The following is a 20,804-nucleotide window of genomic DNA, read 5'->3' on the forward strand; positions in this document are numbered from 1 at the left end:
AAGCAAGCAAGCAAGCAAGCAAGATGACAAAAACATGATCAGAATTTTATAAGTATATAGATGAATAGAAGTGGCCCGAGAACGGAACAACCCTGAGGAACTCCACTTGTAACATTTTTCCATCTAGAACCTTTTCAATTTAAAACAACTCTCTCTTTTCCATCATTCAGCCAATTACTAGTCCAACTCAATAGGATACCACTTATTCCGTGTGAAGCTAATTTAGTAAGTAGTCTCTCGTGGGGGACGGTATCAAAAGCTTTTCCAAAGTCTACATATATTAAGTCTATATATATATTGTTTCTTTTGTACTAATTCCAGATAACTGTGTTGTACAATTCCAGTAAGTTAGCTACGCAAGAACGCTTCCGTCTCAAATCATGCTGGCTATCATTTATAAAACGGTTACTTTCTAAATGATGTTCGATAGCATCTCTGATGATAGTTTCCATTATTCTTCCTACTATTCAAGTCAAACTTATAGGCCTATAGTTATTTGGTTTCTTTTTGTCACCTTCTTTCAATATGGGAGTAACGTTAGCTAGCTAGCTTCCATTCTCCGGATAGGATGGAAAATATTTGAAAATCATTTCTATTGCAACAACAATCTCATTTTTCATTTCATTTAAGATTCTTGGATGCCAACCGCCAGCCCATTGTTTTTTTTTTTTACTTTGAGTTTCTCTATACACCTTTTAATTTTTTCTTTTGTTATACTTACCGTAGCCAGTAAGTTTACCCTAGGTTTCACTTATGGAGGTGCTTCGTTTACGAATACCGAGCTAAAATAATTGTTTAAAATATTACACATTCCTTCATTTCAATGTTCAAGTTGACCGTCAGCAGATAATAGTGTACCAATGTGATTTCTAGCAACCTTTTTATCTCTAAAGTAACTATACAATTCCTTGGGATTCTCTTTGGATTTATCAGCAATATTCATTTCGTATTCTCTTTTTTAAATCTCTCTGTATTGATACATAACTTTCATAGTCATTGCATGCACCCGAACACTTATATTTCTTATAAGCCTGTCTCTTTTTAGCAATACTTTTGTTCACTTTCTTTGTCGAGCCACTTTGGGCGAGCCTGATATGGGGGACGTCTGTCCTTAATTAAAAGGAATGTAAGTATGAATCATCTTAGTCAGCGTATTTTCAAACATTTCCCACATCTGATCTACAGGTCTTTCGCTTAATTTGGCCTCCCAGTCTGTGAGCTGAAGCTCCTGACGTAGTCCTATCAACTGAGCTTTACTCAAATCGGGTATTTTAGAAACACAATATCCATTCTCAAAATATCAAAATGGTTAACAGGTATCCCCCCGACCCGGCTTCACGTCACAACAGATTGGGGGGTAGTGTTATTCATTTACTCCTTCCCTAGTCCCTCTTCCTTTGTAACAGGCCCCTTTTTAAATATAGCATCCACCTCCCACTTCTACTACCGAAGAGGGTTGATTGCAGTTAGCAGTCCAAGTACATAGGCTCGAGTATTCGGCTCCTATTTTTTTTTTTTGTCTTTTCCGACTGTGGTGTTACCTGTCATTTACACATGTGTTACTACTTTTCTCCGGCATTTGTTGTTGAACAATTTCTATGTGTGTGTGTGTGTGTGTGTGCGTGGGCATTTCTGATGCCAAAGAAAAGTGCCCGTTCAAGTTCCTCACAAAATGTTACTTGACCATATTTCTCATAACTAACTAATGTCTAGCGCCAAATAACATGCACCCATTCCATTTCCCTTCCTTGAGACACACAGCATCGTTCACCAGTTACTCTTCGTCTTTCTTATCTCTTACAGAGTGCATACGTCTACACACAACGCAGCTTACCCACGATAGCTATGCTATCCCCTATATATATATATATAAAACAAGATGGAGGCAGAACGAGCATGACAAAATTAATGCACAAACAGCTTGTTATTAACGACAGCCAGCCGCAAAAAAAAAAAAAAAAAAAAAAAAAAAATAGAATGCACACACCATCAGTTAAGGTTAGTCCCCGCACTCAAACACACTTGTGAATAAAGTAGGAGATTTTTTTATTTATTTTTTTGTCCTTGACTTGCTATCATTTTCAACATCAATCTCACAGCCACTTGGCATTATATTCTCTCTCCTTTTCCCAGTTGTGGGTCTTTCAATCATGCCACACTTCTCCAAGTGACACAATACTCTCTCTAGAACCTACGGTCACTTCTGTTATTTCTTCTTCATATACTACAGCCTTGTCAAGTCATACGTTTCCTATTTGCATTGGCCTCATTAGTGTACCTGTCACCACTTCCCTTGTACTTTCTGCCACTGTACCCAAAACCCTCATTCCACAAGTCTTCTATACATATATGGATTTTTCCTTTCTATTTCCTCATGTCATGTTCAGAGTGCAGTTGGTTAGTTAGTTCATGGTGCAGGGCATTTCCTCCTCACCCTTCCCTGATAAGAACAGATAAAACACAGTACAAGTCAATTCATATTCAAACAAGAGAGAAAATGCATAATAGAAGGAATGGATCTCCTGCTGTCAAGGTGTGTATAAGCAATGCCCCATTTCAAACTAGTTCTACGCAGAACACACTGCTTTCAAAACATACTACAGAACACAGCTTTCATGGCAGACGAATCACAAAGAAGGTAGACGTAACTGCAGCTTGATCAAATCTGCAAAGGTACATATGGGACTCCACGAGCACAGCAGACAAGAATAGTAGTAGTAATATCAGGATCAATGGATAGAATTGACATTTGTATTAGATACATCTCTCTCTCTTTCTGAATGACATGTGGCTCCAAAAGGAGCCGGGTTGCCCAACCAAGTGTAACAACTTCAAGGAAGAAGAAAAAGTTTACTTGGAGGAGGTGTACTTGGTGACGGCCTTGGTGCCCTCAGACACGGCGTGCTTGGCCAGTTCACCAGGGAGTAGAAGCCTGACAGCAGTCTGAATCTCCCTGCTAGTGATTGTCGAGCGCTTGTTGTAGTGGGCAAGGCGGGAAGCCTCGGCAGCAATGCGCTCGAAAATGTCGTTCACGAACGAATTCATAATCGACATAGCTTTGGAGGAGATCCCGGTGTCAGGGTGAACTTGCTTCAGCACCTTGTAGATGTAGATGCTGTAGGACTCCTTCCTCCTTCGCTTCTTCTTCTTGTCTCCCTTGGAGATGGACTTCTGGGCCTTACCGGCCTTCTTGGCGGCCTTTCCGGACGTCTTGGGCGGCATGTTGCTTCTATGGCAAATGTCAGTGTAGTGCCGGAACGCGTTGAAAATTTGCTTATAAATCAGACATAGTGGGCAGCAGTAGTTGGCAAGAGCGGTCGCAGGCGAACAAGAACCCAATCCCTGCGTTCTGAATGGTCAATAGCCTCCCTCCGCCAACCGCTCTGAGCCGCTACCTGATCCTATATATATCAAGCTTTTCCCCAGCGACGCTTATAGAGGATATTCGAGCTGCAGACACCGTAGAGGAAGGACGTGCTTACGCTTGCTCCGTGAACCGTGAACTGCTTACCGAAACTGCTTACCGAAACCGTTACCCGAGCCAAGACAATTTCTTCGTTGTCTCTCGCTCTGACGGTATATGCCCTAATAACCCCCCTTTCGACTGAGCATAGCCCTTGGTGGTCTTTAAAACTTGCTCAGTCGATTGGTGGGGAGGGGAAACCCCTCCCTGTCTCCCGCACCTAGCGGAACAGGCATAGACCGAGACCCGGCGATCGAGCCTCCACTGACGTTGCCAATAGACACCCGGGCGCCAGCTGACGCGGCGCTTTCCCCTACCTTCCGTTAGGCCACGTAATCACGCGAGCACAGACCGTACCCCTGAGACCCCCCCACCCCCTCCAACACAAAACCCATAACTATTCAATCATTTTCTTACACAACCATAACACACACACACAAACAAACACACACACACTAAAACGCCCTAGCGCCTCGGCGCGATGGGCAGTATTAATTTTCGAGAAACCCGGCCTACGGCCGGACAATCAAAACGACCACCATCTGGAAACTCTGTCCAAATTAAAATACCCATCCACAAACTCTTCACCAACGGAACCCAACATACCGCCATCGCAGACGACAGAACGATCGAGGAACTCACCAAAAAGACATCAAGAATGAATTTAGAAAGAAGGACTGGAAATCATTGACCCCCCAGAACTAAACGCGAAGAAAACCCTAGTAATTAAACAAGTTGACGGACCATATCCACAATGAAGAACCGGACACGATTAAAGAAGAAATAGAACGACTAAACCCATACATGAAGATTACGAACATCATCAAGATCCCCAACACCAAAACAATCATCAAGATTAAACTGGAAAATACAACAATGGTCAAGAAAAGCCTAGAAAAAGGACTTCTCATGTTCAGCCAGTCATTCCCCCCACACACTCTTAGCCAAGAAACATACATACACCTCCCACAATGTACACGATGTTACTCATACGAACATACACTTAAACACTGCACACAACCAACTACCTACACCATTTGCTCCGGATGCTGCTCCACCGAACACAGAATCAAGAACAGCCACAATACTATCAATAAGTGTATCGCCTGTTGCCTCAACCACCCTACAAATGCAGCTAGAAGCCATGTACGAAAAGACATAATTAAGAAGAAAATACAAGACAATAGAGAACAAAACACACACACACACACCAACACCACATACGCCAACATAACAAGCAACGCTACACAACCTTCACCACACCGACACCCAACCCCATCTCCCTCAAACATGTAACAGTAATCAACACAGCAATCATACACGCTAACATTACAGAAGCAGCTACACCTGGAACATTCCAACAGACAATTGACGAATATTACAAAGCCAATGGACTCCCCACAATAGTAATCCCACCCTCAGTCATAAAACCCACAGCTATACTAAACATGCTCAACAACACAACACACACTCAACCACAAACAGAAGAAATGGAAACAGAGGAACACAGAAATAAAAGACCACTCAACACACCACATCAGAAACTGAACAACCTACAAAGGCAAAGAAAACAGAACAAAACACAGTAACAATACAGATTGTAACACCCAATACAACAAACATGACAGACGAAGAAATCCACCAAAACGCACACACACTCCTACAAACCAACAAGATCAAATACATATACACCAAAGAAATGCCAGAGGAGACAGTAGACACCATGATTAACAAAAACTAATCGACTTGACTAAAGCCCCAATACAAAGACTGACAGAGACCAGATACAAAAAGACACAACAAGGTTACTTCGACATACGCAAACATAAACCAACAGACACACCACACTGGACAGTAAACTGCCAATAACTCAAACACACATGGATACAATACGCATAATTCAACACAACGTACAACACTGGTAATTCCACAGAAGAAACCAACTAACCAATCACTACTTAACACAAACACCAGACATTATTCTACTCAACTCGATAGGTAAACACACAGTCAAAATATTTAATTACAACACACACACACAAAACACTTACAACGAAGACAACGCCGGAATAGCCATAGCCATTAAACAGAACATAAAATACAAACTAATAGACGACTTTGACGAAGACATGTTAGCCATTGAACTACACACAAACAAAGGACCCATCATCATAGCCACAACATACCTCCCACCACGAAGACCATACCTACCAACACAAGACATTCTCAAAATCACACAAAAACCACAACCTACATACATCATAGGAGACTTCAACGCAAAACATAAAACACTGCAACACACATACAACAATCACGTAGGAAAAAACATACACTACCTCATAACGCAAAACCACCTCACCTTCCTTGGTCCAGACTTCCCAACTTGCATTACACATAACGGAACAGGCAACCCAGACATGGTATTCACCAACCGACACCACCACTTTACATACAGAATACACCCAGGCGACATAACATCATCAGACCACATACCACTTCATTTGACACTCTCCACCACAGCGATAACTATCCCCACACCACCTAGACTACTATTCAAAGAAGCAGATTGGAAGAAATTCAAAACAATTCTAGAAACAACTACAGAAGAATACAACAACACAAAAACACAAAACAACACAAACACACAAACAAAAAACACACAATACATAGACGACAAAATAGAAAACTGGTACAAACTAATACACAACGCAATCACACACAGCATCCCTACAATACACTACAAACAACTACCCACACCAAAAACATCTAAAACACTAAAACAACTAGTATGGAAAGCAAACAACATAAAAAACAAAGCCATAACTGAAAACAACTGGACTCCACACATATCACAAACAATTAAATAACTACAAACACAGATACTAGAAGAACACAAAAGAAACTATGAAGAAACATGGAACAAACTAGTTTCAAACATCAAATTCAACCCCAAAAAAAACACAAGACTTCTGGAACACAATAAAGAGACTAAAAGGATCTAAGACCAACACTTTACCCTACATAAATCACAACAACGTTAAACTACACGACGACAAAGACAAAAAAAACTAAATCATACAGGTATCGCAAAAATTTTTTCAAATCAAACAAGAAGAAAACACACAATTCGACACAAACCATGAAACAAAAATACTCACACACATAACACAGCACCACCACCAAACACAACCTTACGCAAACATAGACTTAAACAGACTAGACACTGACAACTACATCGGAGGACCCATATACCTAGAAGACGTTAAAAACATAATCAAACACACCAAAAACAAAGCTCCAGGACAATCAGGCATAACGAAACAAATACTCGCACACACACCAAAAACAACAATACAACTACTCACAGACATATACAACGAAACACTTAGCCTAGGATACTTCCCACAAAAATTCAAAAACTCAATCATCACATTCATACCGAAACAAAACAAAGACATCACACAAATACAAAACTACAGACCCATATCACTACTAGAAACACCCGGAAAAATATACGAAAGACTAATCACAAACAGACTCATGGCACACTTACACGAACACGACATGCTCAACCCTAACCAACACGGATTCACACCTGGCAAAGGAACACATACAGCACTCGCCATTTTATATGAAACAATTGCAGACGCACAAAGACACAAACACGCATGTAACATAATTTCACGTGACATCTCTAAGGCCTTCGACAAAGTATGGCACGAAGGCCTTAAATACAAAATCATACAAACACAACTTCCAGACACCATCACGAAAACACTGTGTAGCTTCCTAGACAACAGAACAGCAAGAATAAAAATAAACACCACATAGGACCACCCTTCCCTCTCCAAAGCGGAGTACCACAAGGAAGCGTTCTCTCCCCAACACTATTTAACCTATACACATCAGACATACCACCACCTTCACACGGAAGCTACACTATACAATACGCAGACGACGTCACACAAATAATTACATACCCTAACACTACAGGAAAACATATGCTTGCCAGAAAGACAGAACACGAAATGAACAAAATCAACACATACGAAAAACAATGGAAACTATCCACAAACACAAACAAATTCCAATTACTAGCCATCTCAACACGCAATCCACCACCAATAAAAATAAACAACAACATAGTACCATACAACAGACAAGCACACATCCTAGGCCTCACCATAAGCTCACAAGGCATAAACCGACACATCAAAAACAGAATACAAACCACAAACGATACACTCAACAGACTAAGACGCTTCAGAGGACTAAGCACAAAAACACAAATAAAACTTTACAAAACACTAGCACGACCACAACTGGAATACCCCCCAATAATCACAGTCACTAGCACACACACAAACATCAAAGCCATGCAAAAACTACAAAACAAAACATTAAGAAATATACTAAAACACAAACCACCATACCTAGAAACAACGGAACAACTCCACAAAACAGCTAACATAGAACAAATACACTCCAGACTAATTCGACTGAGCAGCAAAGCATGGAACAAAATACTTACACATGAAATAATACCCCCACCCCCACAGCCCACTCAAAAAACTCAAGATCACAAATACTGGCCCAGACTGAAAACTATACTAGGTTAATCCAGCCTTTCCGCCACTAGGCCACTGACTAGCTGATATATATATGCACATATAATTAAAGAAAATATATATATATAAAAACAAATAAATAAATAAATAAAAACAAAAATAAAATAAAAATAACAGGAAGGATACGTGAGAACAATAAAAATTAATATATAACAAATAGCAGTCACAAGGCACATAAGCCTCATCAATTCCCACTTGTCCTTCCAAAAAAAAAAAAAAAAAAAAAAAAAAAAAAAAAAAAAAAAAAAAAAAAAAAAAAAAAAAAAAAAAAAAAAAAAACCAACTATAAATATATATATATATATAATTTAAATGAGAGCAGGTGTGATACAACTTGATAGTAAATTCAACTTGAATTAAATGAAAACCAAAAATTACTTAATTTATATTCACGGCACCAAGCCTACATAGAATCACACCTGCTCCCAACTCATGTAAAATTATTATTCTATGCACAATGAAGGAAGGACTCATATTATTTCATAGAAATAACATCAGATATAAAAGATATCACTAGTTAACGTAAAGTCAAACCAAAATGTATAACAGAAATGAGTCCTTCCTTCACTCCAATTATATATTGATTATCTAGATAGGGAAATTATTATGTTTAGAATAGGGTAACCACACAAATTGACACAATTACACCATGCAAGTGGGTCCGCCCCACACTATTTCACTTACTCTTCTTTCACTTTCTCAACTTTACCTTCCTCTATCTCCCCCCCTCCCCCCCCTTACACCCACACACTCTTACTTAACTGTCGTAATATTATTATTATTATTCTGTCACTGACATCATTCGAGCTGCAGACACCGACGAGGAAGGACCTCCTTACGCTTGCTCCGTGAACTGCTTACCGAAACTGCTTACCGAAACCGTTACCCGAGCCAAGACAATTTCTTCGTTGTCTCTCGCTCTGACGGTATATGCCCTAATAACCCCCCTTTCGACTGAGCATAGCCCTTGGTGGTCTTTAAAACTTGCTCAGTCGATTGGTGGGGAGGGGAAACCCCTCCCTGTCTCCCGCACCTAGCGGAACAGGCATAGACCGAGACCCGGCGATCGAGCCTCCACTGACGTTGCCAGTGGACACCCGGGCGCCAGCTGACGCGGCGCTTTCCCTTAACCGTTGCCAACCACGTAACCAACTCACGAGTACAGACCGACCCCTGCGACCCCCCCACCCCCCTCACTTCCTTCTCTATCTCTTTCCTTTATTTTTCCAACACTATAATAACACATATACACTAACTAACACACGCACACCCACAGCCCACGCGCTTCGGCGCTATGGGCAGGATAAATTTTAGAGAGAACCGGCCCTCAGCCGGCCGGTCCAAGAGAACCGACATTTGGAAGCTCCTCTCCAAACTTAACATCTCCATTCAAAGACTCTACTCAAACGGAACCCAGCACACCGCCATCGCTGATGATCGAACCATTGAAGACCTGACCAAGAGAGACATCAAAACCGCATTTTCCAAGGAAGGATTAGACATCATTGACCCCCCAGAATTAGATGCAAAGCGGACTCTGATCATCAAACAAGTTGACGGACACATTCATGACGAGGAAACGGACAACATCAAGAACGAACTAGAACGACTGAACGACTACATGAAGATCACGAGTGTCATCAAGCTCCCTAACACCAAAACAATTATCAAGATTAAAATGGAGACAACAACCATGGTAACGAAGAGCCTGGAAAAAGGAATATTAATGTTTAGCCAGTCTTTCCCCTCACACGCACTCTGTCAGGAAACTTACATACACCTACCCCAATGCACAAGATGTTACTCATACGATCACACACTGAAACATTGCACACAACCTTCTACATACACAATTTGCTCAGGATGCTGCTCCAAAGAACACCGCATAAATAACTGTCATAATGCCTTAAAGAAATGCATAGCATGCAACTTGAACCACCCAACATTTGCAAGAAGATGCCAAGTCAGGAAAGATTTAATTAAGAAGAAACTACAAGAGAATAGAGAGCAAAGCACACACACACACACCAACACCACTTACGCAAACATAGCCACTAGCAACGCTACCCAGTCACCCCCCACACCGACACCCAACCCTATCTCCCTAAAACATGTAACAGTAATCAACACAGCAATCATTCACGCTAACCTATCTGAAGCAGCTACACCTGGAACATTTCAACAGACAATTGACGAATATTACAAAGCCAATGGACTCCCCACAATAGTAATCCCACCTTCTGTCATAAAACCCACAGCTATACTAAACATGCTCAACAACACAACACACACTCAACCACAAACAGAAGAAATGGAAACAGAGGAATACAGAAATAAAAGACCACACACCACATCAGAAACTGAACAACCTACAAAGACAAAGAGAACAGAACAAAACACAGTAACAATACAGATTGTAACACCCAATACAACAAACATGACAGACGAAGAAATCCACCAAAACGCACACACACTCCTACAACAGAACAAGATCAAATACATATACACCAAAGAAATGCCAGAGGAGACAGTAGACATCATGATTAAACAAAAACTAATCGACTTGACTAAAGCCCCAATCCAAAGACTGACAGAGACCAGATACAACAAGACACAACAAGGTTACTTCGACATACGCAAACATAAACCATCAGACACACCACACTGGACAGTCAACTGCCAATAACTCAAACACACATGGACACAATACGCATAATACAACACAACGTACAACACTGGTCATTCCATAGGAAAAACCAACTTACCAATCACTACTTAACACAAACACCAGACATTATTCTACTCAACTCGATAGGTAAACACACAGTCAAAATATTTAATTACAACACACACACACAAAACACTTACAACGAAGACAATGCCGGAATAGCCATAGCCATTAAACAGAACATAAAATACAAATTAATAGACGACTTTGACGAAGACATGTTAGCCATAGAAATACACACAAACAAAGGACCCATCATCATAGCCACTACATACCTCCCACCACGAAGACCATACCTACCAACACAAGACATACTGAAAATCACACAGAAACCACAACCAACATACATCATAGGAGACTTTAACGCAAAACATAAAACACTAAAACATTCACACAATAATCACGTAGGAAAAAACATACACCACCTCATAACGCAAAACCACCTCACCTTCCTTGGTCCAGACTTCCCAACTTGCATTACACATAACGGAACAGGCAACCCAGACATGATATTCACCAACCGACACCACCACCTTACATACAGAATACACCCAGGCGACATAACATCTTCAGACCACATACCACTTCATTTAACACTCTCCACCACAGCGATCACTATCCCCACACCACCTAGACTACATTTTAAAGAAGCAGATTGGAAGAAATTCAAAACAATTCTAGAAACAACTACAGAAGAATACAACAACACAGAAACACAAAACAACACAAACATCCAAACAAAAAACACACAATATATAGACGGAAAAATAGAAAACTGGTACAAACTAATTAACAATGCAATCACACAGAGCATCCCTACAATACACTACAAACAACTACCCACACCAAAAACATCTAAAACACTAAAACAACTAATATGGAAAGCAAATAACATAAAAAACAAAGCCATAGCTAAAAACAACTGGACTCCACACATATCACAAACAATAAAACAACTACAATTACAGATATTAGAAGAACACAAAAGAAACTATGAAGAAACATGGAACAAACTAATTTCAAACATCAAATTCAACCCCAAACAACCAAAAGACTTCTGGAACACAATAAAGAGACTACAAGGATCTAAGACTAACACTTTACCCTACATAATTCACAACAACGAAAAACTACACGACGACAAAGACAAAGAAGACGCATTCAGACAGGTATGGCAAAACATTTTTCAAATCACACCAGCAGAAAACACGCAATTCGACACAAACCATGAAACTAAAATACTCACACACATAACACAGCACCACCACCAAACACAAACTTACACAAACATAGACTTAAACAGACTAGACACTGACAACTACATCGGAGGACCCATATACCTAGAAGACGTTAAAAACATAATCAAACACACCAAAAACAAAGCTCCAGGACATTCAGGCATAACGAAACAAATACTCGCACACCTACCAAACATAACAATACAACTACTCACAGACATATACAACGAAACACTTAGCCTAGGATACTTCCCACAAAAATTCAAAAACTCAATCATCACATTCATACCGAAACAAAACAAAGACATCACACAAATACAAAACTACAGACCCATATCACTACTAGAAACACCCGGAAAGATATACGAAAGACTAATCACAAACAGACTCATGGCACACTTACACGAACACGACATGCTCAACCCTAACCAACACGGATTTACACCTGGCAAAGGAACACATACAGCACTCGCCATTTTATATGAAACAATTGCAGACGCACAAAGACACAAACACGCATGTAACATAATTTCTCGTGACATCTCTAAGGCCTTCGATAAAGTATGGCACGAAGGCCTTAAATACAAAATCATACAAACACAACTTCCAGACACCATCACGAAAACACTGTGTAGCTTCCTAGACAACAGAACAGCAAGAATAAAAATAAACCACCACATCGGACCACCCTTCCCTCTCCAAAGCGGAGTACCCCAAGGAAGCGTTCTCTCCCCAACACTATTTAACCTATATACATCAGACATACCACCACCTTCACACGGAAGCTACACTATACAATACGCAGACGACGTCACACAAATAATCACATACCCTAACACTACAGGAAAACACATGCTTGCCAGAAAGACAGAACACGAAATCACTAAAATCAACACATACGAAAAACAATGGAAACTATCCACAAACACAAACAAATTCCAATTACTACCCATCTCAACACGCAATCCACCACCAATAAAAATAAACAACAACATAGTACCATACAACAGACAAGCACGTATCCTAGGCCTCACCATCAACACACAAGGAATAAAACACCACATCAAAAACAGAATACAAACCACAAAACATACACTCAACAGACTAAGACGCTTCAGAGGACTCACACCAAAAACACAAATAAAACTTTACAAAACACTAGCACGACCACAACTGGAATACCCCCCAATAATCACAGTCACTAGCACACACACAAACATCAAAGCCATGCAAACCTTACAAAACAAAACATTAAGAAATATACTAAAACACAAACCACCATACCTTGAAACACAAGAACAACTCCACAAAACAGCTAACATAGAAACAATACACTCCAGACTAATCAGACTGAGTAGTAAAGCATGGCATAACATACTCGAACACAACTTAATACCCCCACCTCCTCAATCAACAAAGAAAACTCGAGATCACATAAACTGGCCCAGGCTTAAAACTATACTAGGTTGAATCCAGCCCTTCCGCCTAAGACACGGCCCCTAGCTAATCAAAAAAAAAAAAAAAAAAAAAAAAAAAAATAAAAAAAAAAAAAAAAAAAAAAAAAGGGGAAAGGTTACGCAATTTAAGATGTAAAAGTAAGATATGAATAACTAATGCACCAGTCATATTGACGCATACAAACACACATATCCACAGGATATGTGTGTACCACCTAAACCCTAATGTTCGAAATAGAATTCATAAGGTACATTTGCCACATGCCATACGTAACCTCCCCCCCCCCCCCAAAAAAAAAAAAAAAAAAAAAAAAAAAAAAAAAAAAAAAAAAAAAAAAAAAAAAAAAAATTACCATATATATATATATATTTAAAACAAATGGAAGCAGGTGTGACAAAGCATTGCTTAAATCAAACGAAATAAAATTAAAAATTAACATCAAAATCTATATAAAATCTAACGGCACAAAGCCATATATAGCCACACCTGCTCCCAAATTATGTGAATATTTATTGTCAATTGTACTAAATGAAGGAAGGACTTATACTAAATTAAATTAACAACAATACAATATTAAACACGTAAACACCTAAAGTCAAATAAAATGAGAGCAGAAAATAAGTCCTTCCTTCACAACATATATGTATGATTAGCTAGATAGGGAACCTTATTATAGAGCAGATAGGATGACCATTACCATAATAATAACACTATGCAAGTGGGTCCGCCCCACACTATCTATCTCACACTTCCTTCACTTTCTGAACTTTGCCTTCATCTATCACCCCCTCCCCCCCCCTCTTACTCCCCCAGTAACTCTCACTTACCTGTCGTTATTATTTATTTATTTTCGACGCTTATATCCTCAACAACTTGCTCACCGTGTAGGACGGTCGGTTACCCTCGCTCACAACACAACTCATCATGTCTGGCCGTGGCAAAGGCGGAAAGGTTAAGGGAAAGTCAAAGTCTCGCTCAAGCAGGGCTGGTCTTCAGTTCCCCGTCGGTAGGATTCACAGACTCCTCCGCAAGGGCAACTACGCCGAGCGCGTTGGTGCTGGTGCCCCTGTCTATCTGGCAGCAGTCATGGAATACTTGGCTGCCGAGGTCCTCGAGTTGGCCGGCAATGCTGCCCGCGACAACAAGAAGACCCGTATCATCCCTCGCCATCTCCAGCTTGCCATCCGCAACGACGAGGAACTCAACAAGCTCCTCTCTGGCGTTACCATTGCCCAGGGTGGTGTCCTGCCTAACATCCAGGCAGTTCTCCTGCCCAAGAAGACAGAGAAGAAGTAAAGGCCCAAGCGACATCTTTAAACTTCTTCTTCGTGTCTTCTAATAACCGGCTCCTCTTGGAGCCACAGTCCTTTACAAGAGAGATAATTTGGTTCTTACTGACTGTCCATTCTTTTATTTCTTATTTTTCATCCTCTTCTTCCTTGTCAATCGCATCGCGTCTTGCCATTAGGTTTCCTCGTATGTAGCATGCATTAGCTCACTTGAATCAATGTAACCATGCGCCTGTACAGATGCAAGCATACCTGCCAACATAGATACATTCTCGCACCATCGCACGTTGTTCCTGTACAAACACGTATGCATCATCACACACACACACACACACACACACACACACACACACACACACACACACACACACACACACACACACACACACACACACACACACACACCCGCCCGCCCGCACACACACACACACACACACCCGCCCGCACACACACACACACGCACACATACACACACACACACACACACACACACACACACACACACACACACACACACACACACACACGCACGCACACACACACACACACACACACACACACACACGCACGCACACACACACACATTCTTACGTGTGTACGTCTGATGCGGTTCGTTTCCACATCATGATAATAGATTATCGTCCCAATTGTAGGAAGGAATTATTTAAACTTCCATACTGTTTTAGGACTCATTTTTTAAATCGGCCGTCAGCCATCACATCAATAATACTCGACCAATATACAAATGCTCTGTAAAGCGTATGCAAATATAACTATATACAAATCCATTTAGTAATATAATAGTGATGCTCGTATCAGATGTAATGTTTACAATATACGTTAATGGTGGGAATTGGTATATATATATTAATGCAGATTAACAATATTATGCACAATCAAAGAATTTCACTTAGGGGGGACTACAGCAGTTCTGGCGTGTTGCGAACAACAATGCATACGTGGATACACACACACACACGCGCGCGTGTACGCTTAGGTACATACATGTGTACATACACATAGATATATGCATACTCACATAAATTGGGTGTATATTTTACTATGCACGCTTATATACGCATTAAGGGAGCCCCGGCCGCGAAAAATCGACAAAAAAATTCTGGAAAATGAACGAATTTTAGGTAAACATTTCAAAAGGTTCTCCATGATGGTGGTAACACTCAAACAAAATATTAGAGCTCAGTTCCCTTTCTTTTCTTATATATAAAATAAAATAGATAAACTTTTGGAGACCTCTGGCAACCCCATTGCATGAAAAACATTTGAAATGAGTCAAAATTTCGATAGCCATTTTTTTTTTTTTTTTACTGCAATTCATATCTATGGAGATATCTGGCAGCTTGTGTATGGAGGTATCTGGCAGCTTGATATGGAGGTATCTGGCAGCTTGATATGGAGGTATCTGGCAATTTGACTAAACCCACAGGACGATGCTAAAAGGAGAGACTTTAGTAACAGTCGAAGTGCGTAAACAGGAGAATATCATTTTCTCATGCTATTCATGCACGCGATCGTATATACTGTATATATATATATTTATATATATATATATATATATATGTATATATATATATATATATATTTATTCTTCCAACAGATAAGCATTTCAAAAGATTCTCTATAATAGTGGTAGCACTTCGACCAAAAATTACATCTCAATTCCGTTTCTGTTCTTATATATAAAATAGAATAAATTAATTATTGGCGACACCTGGCAAGCATCTCACTCCTGCACGTCAAATAAATCTTTCATTTATTCTAGCAATAACCAATATTCATTATTCTACCAACAATAACTGTGGGAGGGGTGAAGAGAAATAGTAACTTTAACTTGGTAATAGAATAAAATAAAGGAAAATATAATTTAATGTCTTTAAATGTCCGTGCGGCATTTAAAGGGCGCTACTGAAAAGTTTGTTTTCTTTCCATTCATCAAATTATAAGTCGCTCTTTTATATACAAATTTTCACTTTTTTTTTTTTTTTCATTTGTAGAGAATTGTAAGACGTAAATATCTGGAAGTCAAAATAAAGCAATTTCTTTGGCAGTATTTTTCTAGCTATTATTTTTCCTCAGAAATTTAATCTTTTTAACAATATGTACAAAAAAAAAAAAAAAATCATTGCTATTCTCGTACGAGGTAAATAAATAAAAAATCTACAAAAAAAAAAAAAAAAAAAAGTTCAGATAGGGCCACTCTTCAAATGGACCTTAAGCAAAAAAAAATTGGTAAGACCTTTTCCACGATATTAGTTTTTGAAGTTACTGAACATTTTGCCCATTGACTATTAGATAATATGGTATTTTTAAGTGCAAGGAAGTGATACTACATGTATTTATAGGTAATCAGAAAAGGAAATGAGTAATAAATTTTGTTTGTCTGAAAAACTGATTCGGTCGTACCGCACAAGAGTATGGGTGTCCGGGGCCCCCTTATATCTATCTACAGCTACACATGTATATCTATCTACATCAACATGAATGCGCACATACATGTGTACGTACCTGCGTGCGCACATACATGTGTACGTACATGCGTGCGCACATACATGTGTACGTAATGCGTACGCACATACATGTGTACGTACATGCGTGCGTGCATACATGTGTACGTGCATACGAGTAAAAAAAAAAAAAAAAATAAACTGCCCGCCACCACACCACGCTCTGTAAAGCGTATCCAAATATAACTATATACAAATCCATTTAGTAATATAATAGTGATGCTCGTATCAGATGTAATGTTTACAATATACGTTAATGATGGGAATTGGTATATATATATTAATGCAGATTAACAATATTATGCACAATGAAAGAATTTTACTTAGGGGGGACTACAGCAGTTCTGGCGTGTTGCCAACAACAATGGATATGTGGAAACACACACATATCTATATGAATACACACACACACAGACATATATATTACCCACGTGTACGCTCAGGTACATACATGTGTACATACACATAGATATATGCATACTCACATAAATTGGGTGTATATTTTACTATGCACGCTTATATACGCATTAACTCTATCTACAGCTACACATGCACGCATTAAACATATCTACAACTACACATGTATATCTATCTACATCAACATGTGTCCGCACATACACGTGTATGTGCATACGAGTATACACATACATGTGTACGTGCATACACATACATGTGCACGTGCATACACATACATGTGCACGTGCATACACATACATGTGCACGTGCATACACATACATGTGCACGTGCATACACATACATGTGTACGTGCATACACATACATGTGTACGTGCATACACATACATGTGTACGTGCATACGAGTATACACATGCATGTGTACGTGCATACACATACATGTGTACGTGCATACACATACATGTGTACGTGCATACACATACATGTGTACGTGCATACGAGTATACACATACATGTGTACGTGCATACGAGTATACACATGCATGTGTACGTGCATACGAGTATACACATACATGTGTACGTGCATACACATACATGTGTACGTGCATACGAGTATACATGTGTACGTCCATACGAGTATACACATACATGTGTACGTCCATACCTTGGGTGTATATTTTACTATGCATGCTTATATACACATAAAATCTATCCATAGCTACACATGTTTATCTATCTACATCAACGAGTGCCACACGATATCACTCGTACAAGGATTTCGCCGCAGAGGGAGAGATACAAACAGACAAAAGTGTTAACTAGCCTAACATATATCCTATGCAGTTCAGAGAGAAAGTCTTAACTAGTCTAGGTAACTCAGGGTAAAAATAACTAGTCTAAGATATATCCTAAGCAAGGTCGTTTCTTCCCTAATAAGAATCAGCGAGCTCTCCTTACGAATCATGGATATATGTGTGTACGTACATGCATATCAACAAAAACGCTTTAACTAGTTCGTTCAAGGCATATCCTAGGTAATTGACATATAGAGTGAGAGAGAAAGTCTTAACTAGTGTAGGGAACTCAGAGAGACACACACACAAAAAAAAAAAAAAAAAAAAAAAAAAAAAACCCCCCCCACCCCACCCCGGAGACACACACACACACACCAAAAAAAAAAAAAAAAAAAAAAAAAAAAAATATCGTAACTAGTCTAGAACTTATTTTTAGGCAAGGCCGGCGCATCCCTAATAAGAATCACCGTGCTCTCTTTTGTAATCAAAATTTGGCCCTAAAGAGGGCCTAGTGAGTTAGTTGGTCGGTCGGCATGAGAATGAAGGCAGGTAAGGGTGGTTTGGATTGGGTTGGGTGGAGGGAGGGTGTGTGGCGTGTTGCCTGCCTGCCTGCCTTCCTCTCTTTCCCTTTCCTTTCCTTTCCTTTCCCTGTGCTCTTCTGCTGCTGCCGACGACCCCCGCTGCGTACGTGCTCATGATCTAAGCACGCTCGCCACGGATCCTGCGAGCCAGCTGGATGTCCTTGGGCATGATGGTAACACGCTTAGCATGGATAGCGCACAGGTTGGTGTCCTCGAACAGACCGACCAGGTAAGCCTCTGAGGCTTCCTGCAGAGCCATCACGGCAGAGGACTGGAAGCGCAGGTCTGTCTTGAAGTCCTGGGCAATTTCACGCACCAGGCGCTGGAAGGGCAGCTTCCTGATCAGGAGCTCGGTGCTCTTCTGGTAGCGACGGATCTCACGGAGAGCCACGGTACCAGGGCGGTAACGATGGGGCTTCTTGACGCCTCCTGTGGCAGGAGCCGACTTGCGGGCGGCCTTGGTGGCTAGCTGCTTGCGAGGGGCCTTGCCTCCTGTCGACTTGCGAGCGGTCTGCTTCGTGCGCGCCATGGCTTGCTTTGCTTTGGTGCTGCAGTACAGTAAGTAATGTCGGCACTAGCCCAACTCTGCCCGCCACCACACCTCGGTCGTCTCGTAGCAGGCGCTCTCATTGGCTGAGAGGCGCGAGGGCCGTAGAGACGTCTGAGCCGCTAAAATGTTCACGTCCCGAGTGCTGCCTTTACCTTAAAGTGGACAAAATCACCTACAAGTCGACCACTTACACCAGCCATTACCAGTGGACCCCTTGGTCAGCACCGTTGGCCATGTCATGTAGGTGTCACATGCCGGTCATGGCACGACTCAAGGCGCCCACGAGGTCTCGACCCATGCGATGGCTACTTTCGGGTACGCACGGGACCCGCCGCCCGACGGCAACGAGAGAAAACGCCGAGTGACCGAGCCGTAGAGACGCGAGCGCCTCGTGCCTTCTGGCCAGATTCAACACAAGCTTCATCATGACCGGTCGTGGCAAAGGAGGAAAGGGACTTGGAAAGGGAGGCGCCAAGCGCCACCGCAAGGTTCTCCGTGATAACATCCAGGGTATCACCAAGCCTGCCATCCGCCGTCTGGCACGACGTGGAGGAGTCAAGCGTATCTCTGGACTCATCTACGAAGAGACACGTGGAGTTCTCAAGGTCTTCCTCGAGAACGTTATCCGCGACGCTGTCACCTACACGGAACACGCCAAGAGGAAGACGGTCACTGCTATGGATGTCGTCTACGCCCTCAAACGCCAGGGCAGAACCCTCTACGGTTTCGGAGGTTAAATTAAGCCCAGGCAGGCAGGCAGGCAGGCAGACATGGGGAAACGCGTGCACGCGCGTGCTTCTCTTCTCCTCGTCCTCGGCCTCCTCTTATTATCTCCCACCAACGAACGGCTCCTTTAGGAGCCACATAACTTTACAAAAGAGATAGATAGACGATATAATTGCCTCACATTTACTACTATGCAGTTCATGGTTCACAATGAACCAACCATTTCAGTTACGTGCATATTTCATGGACCATCACAACCAGAGCGAAGGAAAGAAAAAAGATCCTACGCCTCTAGTAACGAGCTCCTTCTCCCTCCCATTTAGTTAAGTTACCATCTTACTCCTTGCGCTGTCTTCTTAGTTCACCGCTCACAAACAATCCCACAACTGTACAAGCCAATCAATCACC

The 20,804-nt window shown here is 40.9% G+C and overlaps 4 protein-coding genes across 4 annotated transcripts; 2 read left to right on the plus strand and 2 right to left on the minus strand.

Annotated features, from left to right (window-relative positions):
• Positions 1-2,786: 2,786 nt before the first annotated feature.
• Positions 2,787-3,447, minus strand: LOC143023403 (histone H2B). Its single transcript, XM_076181924.1, has one exon. It carries the CDS (start codon positions 3,220-3,222, stop codon positions 2,851-2,853), a length of 372 nt encoding a protein of 123 aa, XP_076038039.1. The 5' UTR covers positions 3,223-3,447; the 3' UTR covers positions 2,787-2,850.
• A 10,911-nt stretch (positions 3,448-14,358) lies between these two features.
• Positions 14,359-15,097, plus strand: LOC143023415 (histone H2A). Its single transcript, XM_076181936.1, has one exon. It carries the CDS (start codon positions 14,440-14,442, stop codon positions 14,809-14,811), a length of 372 nt encoding a protein of 123 aa, XP_076038051.1. The 5' UTR covers positions 14,359-14,439; the 3' UTR covers positions 14,812-15,097.
• A 3,820-nt stretch (positions 15,098-18,917) lies between these two features.
• Positions 18,918-19,663, minus strand: LOC143023458 (histone H3). The gene has a single exon (XM_076181979.1). The coding sequence runs from the start codon at positions 19,647-19,649 to the stop codon at positions 19,239-19,241; it is 411 nt and encodes a 136-aa protein (XP_076038094.1). The 5' UTR covers positions 19,650-19,663; the 3' UTR covers positions 18,918-19,238.
• Positions 19,664-20,095: 432 nt separating this feature from the next.
• On the plus strand, positions 20,096-20,530 carry LOC143023459 (histone H4). Its single transcript, XM_076181980.1, has one exon. It carries the CDS (start codon positions 20,096-20,098, stop codon positions 20,405-20,407), a length of 312 nt encoding a protein of 103 aa, XP_076038095.1. The 3' UTR covers positions 20,408-20,530.
• The last annotated feature ends 274 nt before the right edge of the window (positions 20,531-20,804 follow it).

This window comes from Oratosquilla oratoria, unplaced genomic scaffold (assembly GCF_046742065.1).
Source record: "Oratosquilla oratoria isolate Oo_2021 unplaced genomic scaffold, ASM4674206v1 SCAFFOLD47, whole genome shotgun sequence".
NCBI lineage: Eukaryota > Metazoa > Arthropoda > Malacostraca > Stomatopoda > Squillidae > Oratosquilla > Oratosquilla oratoria.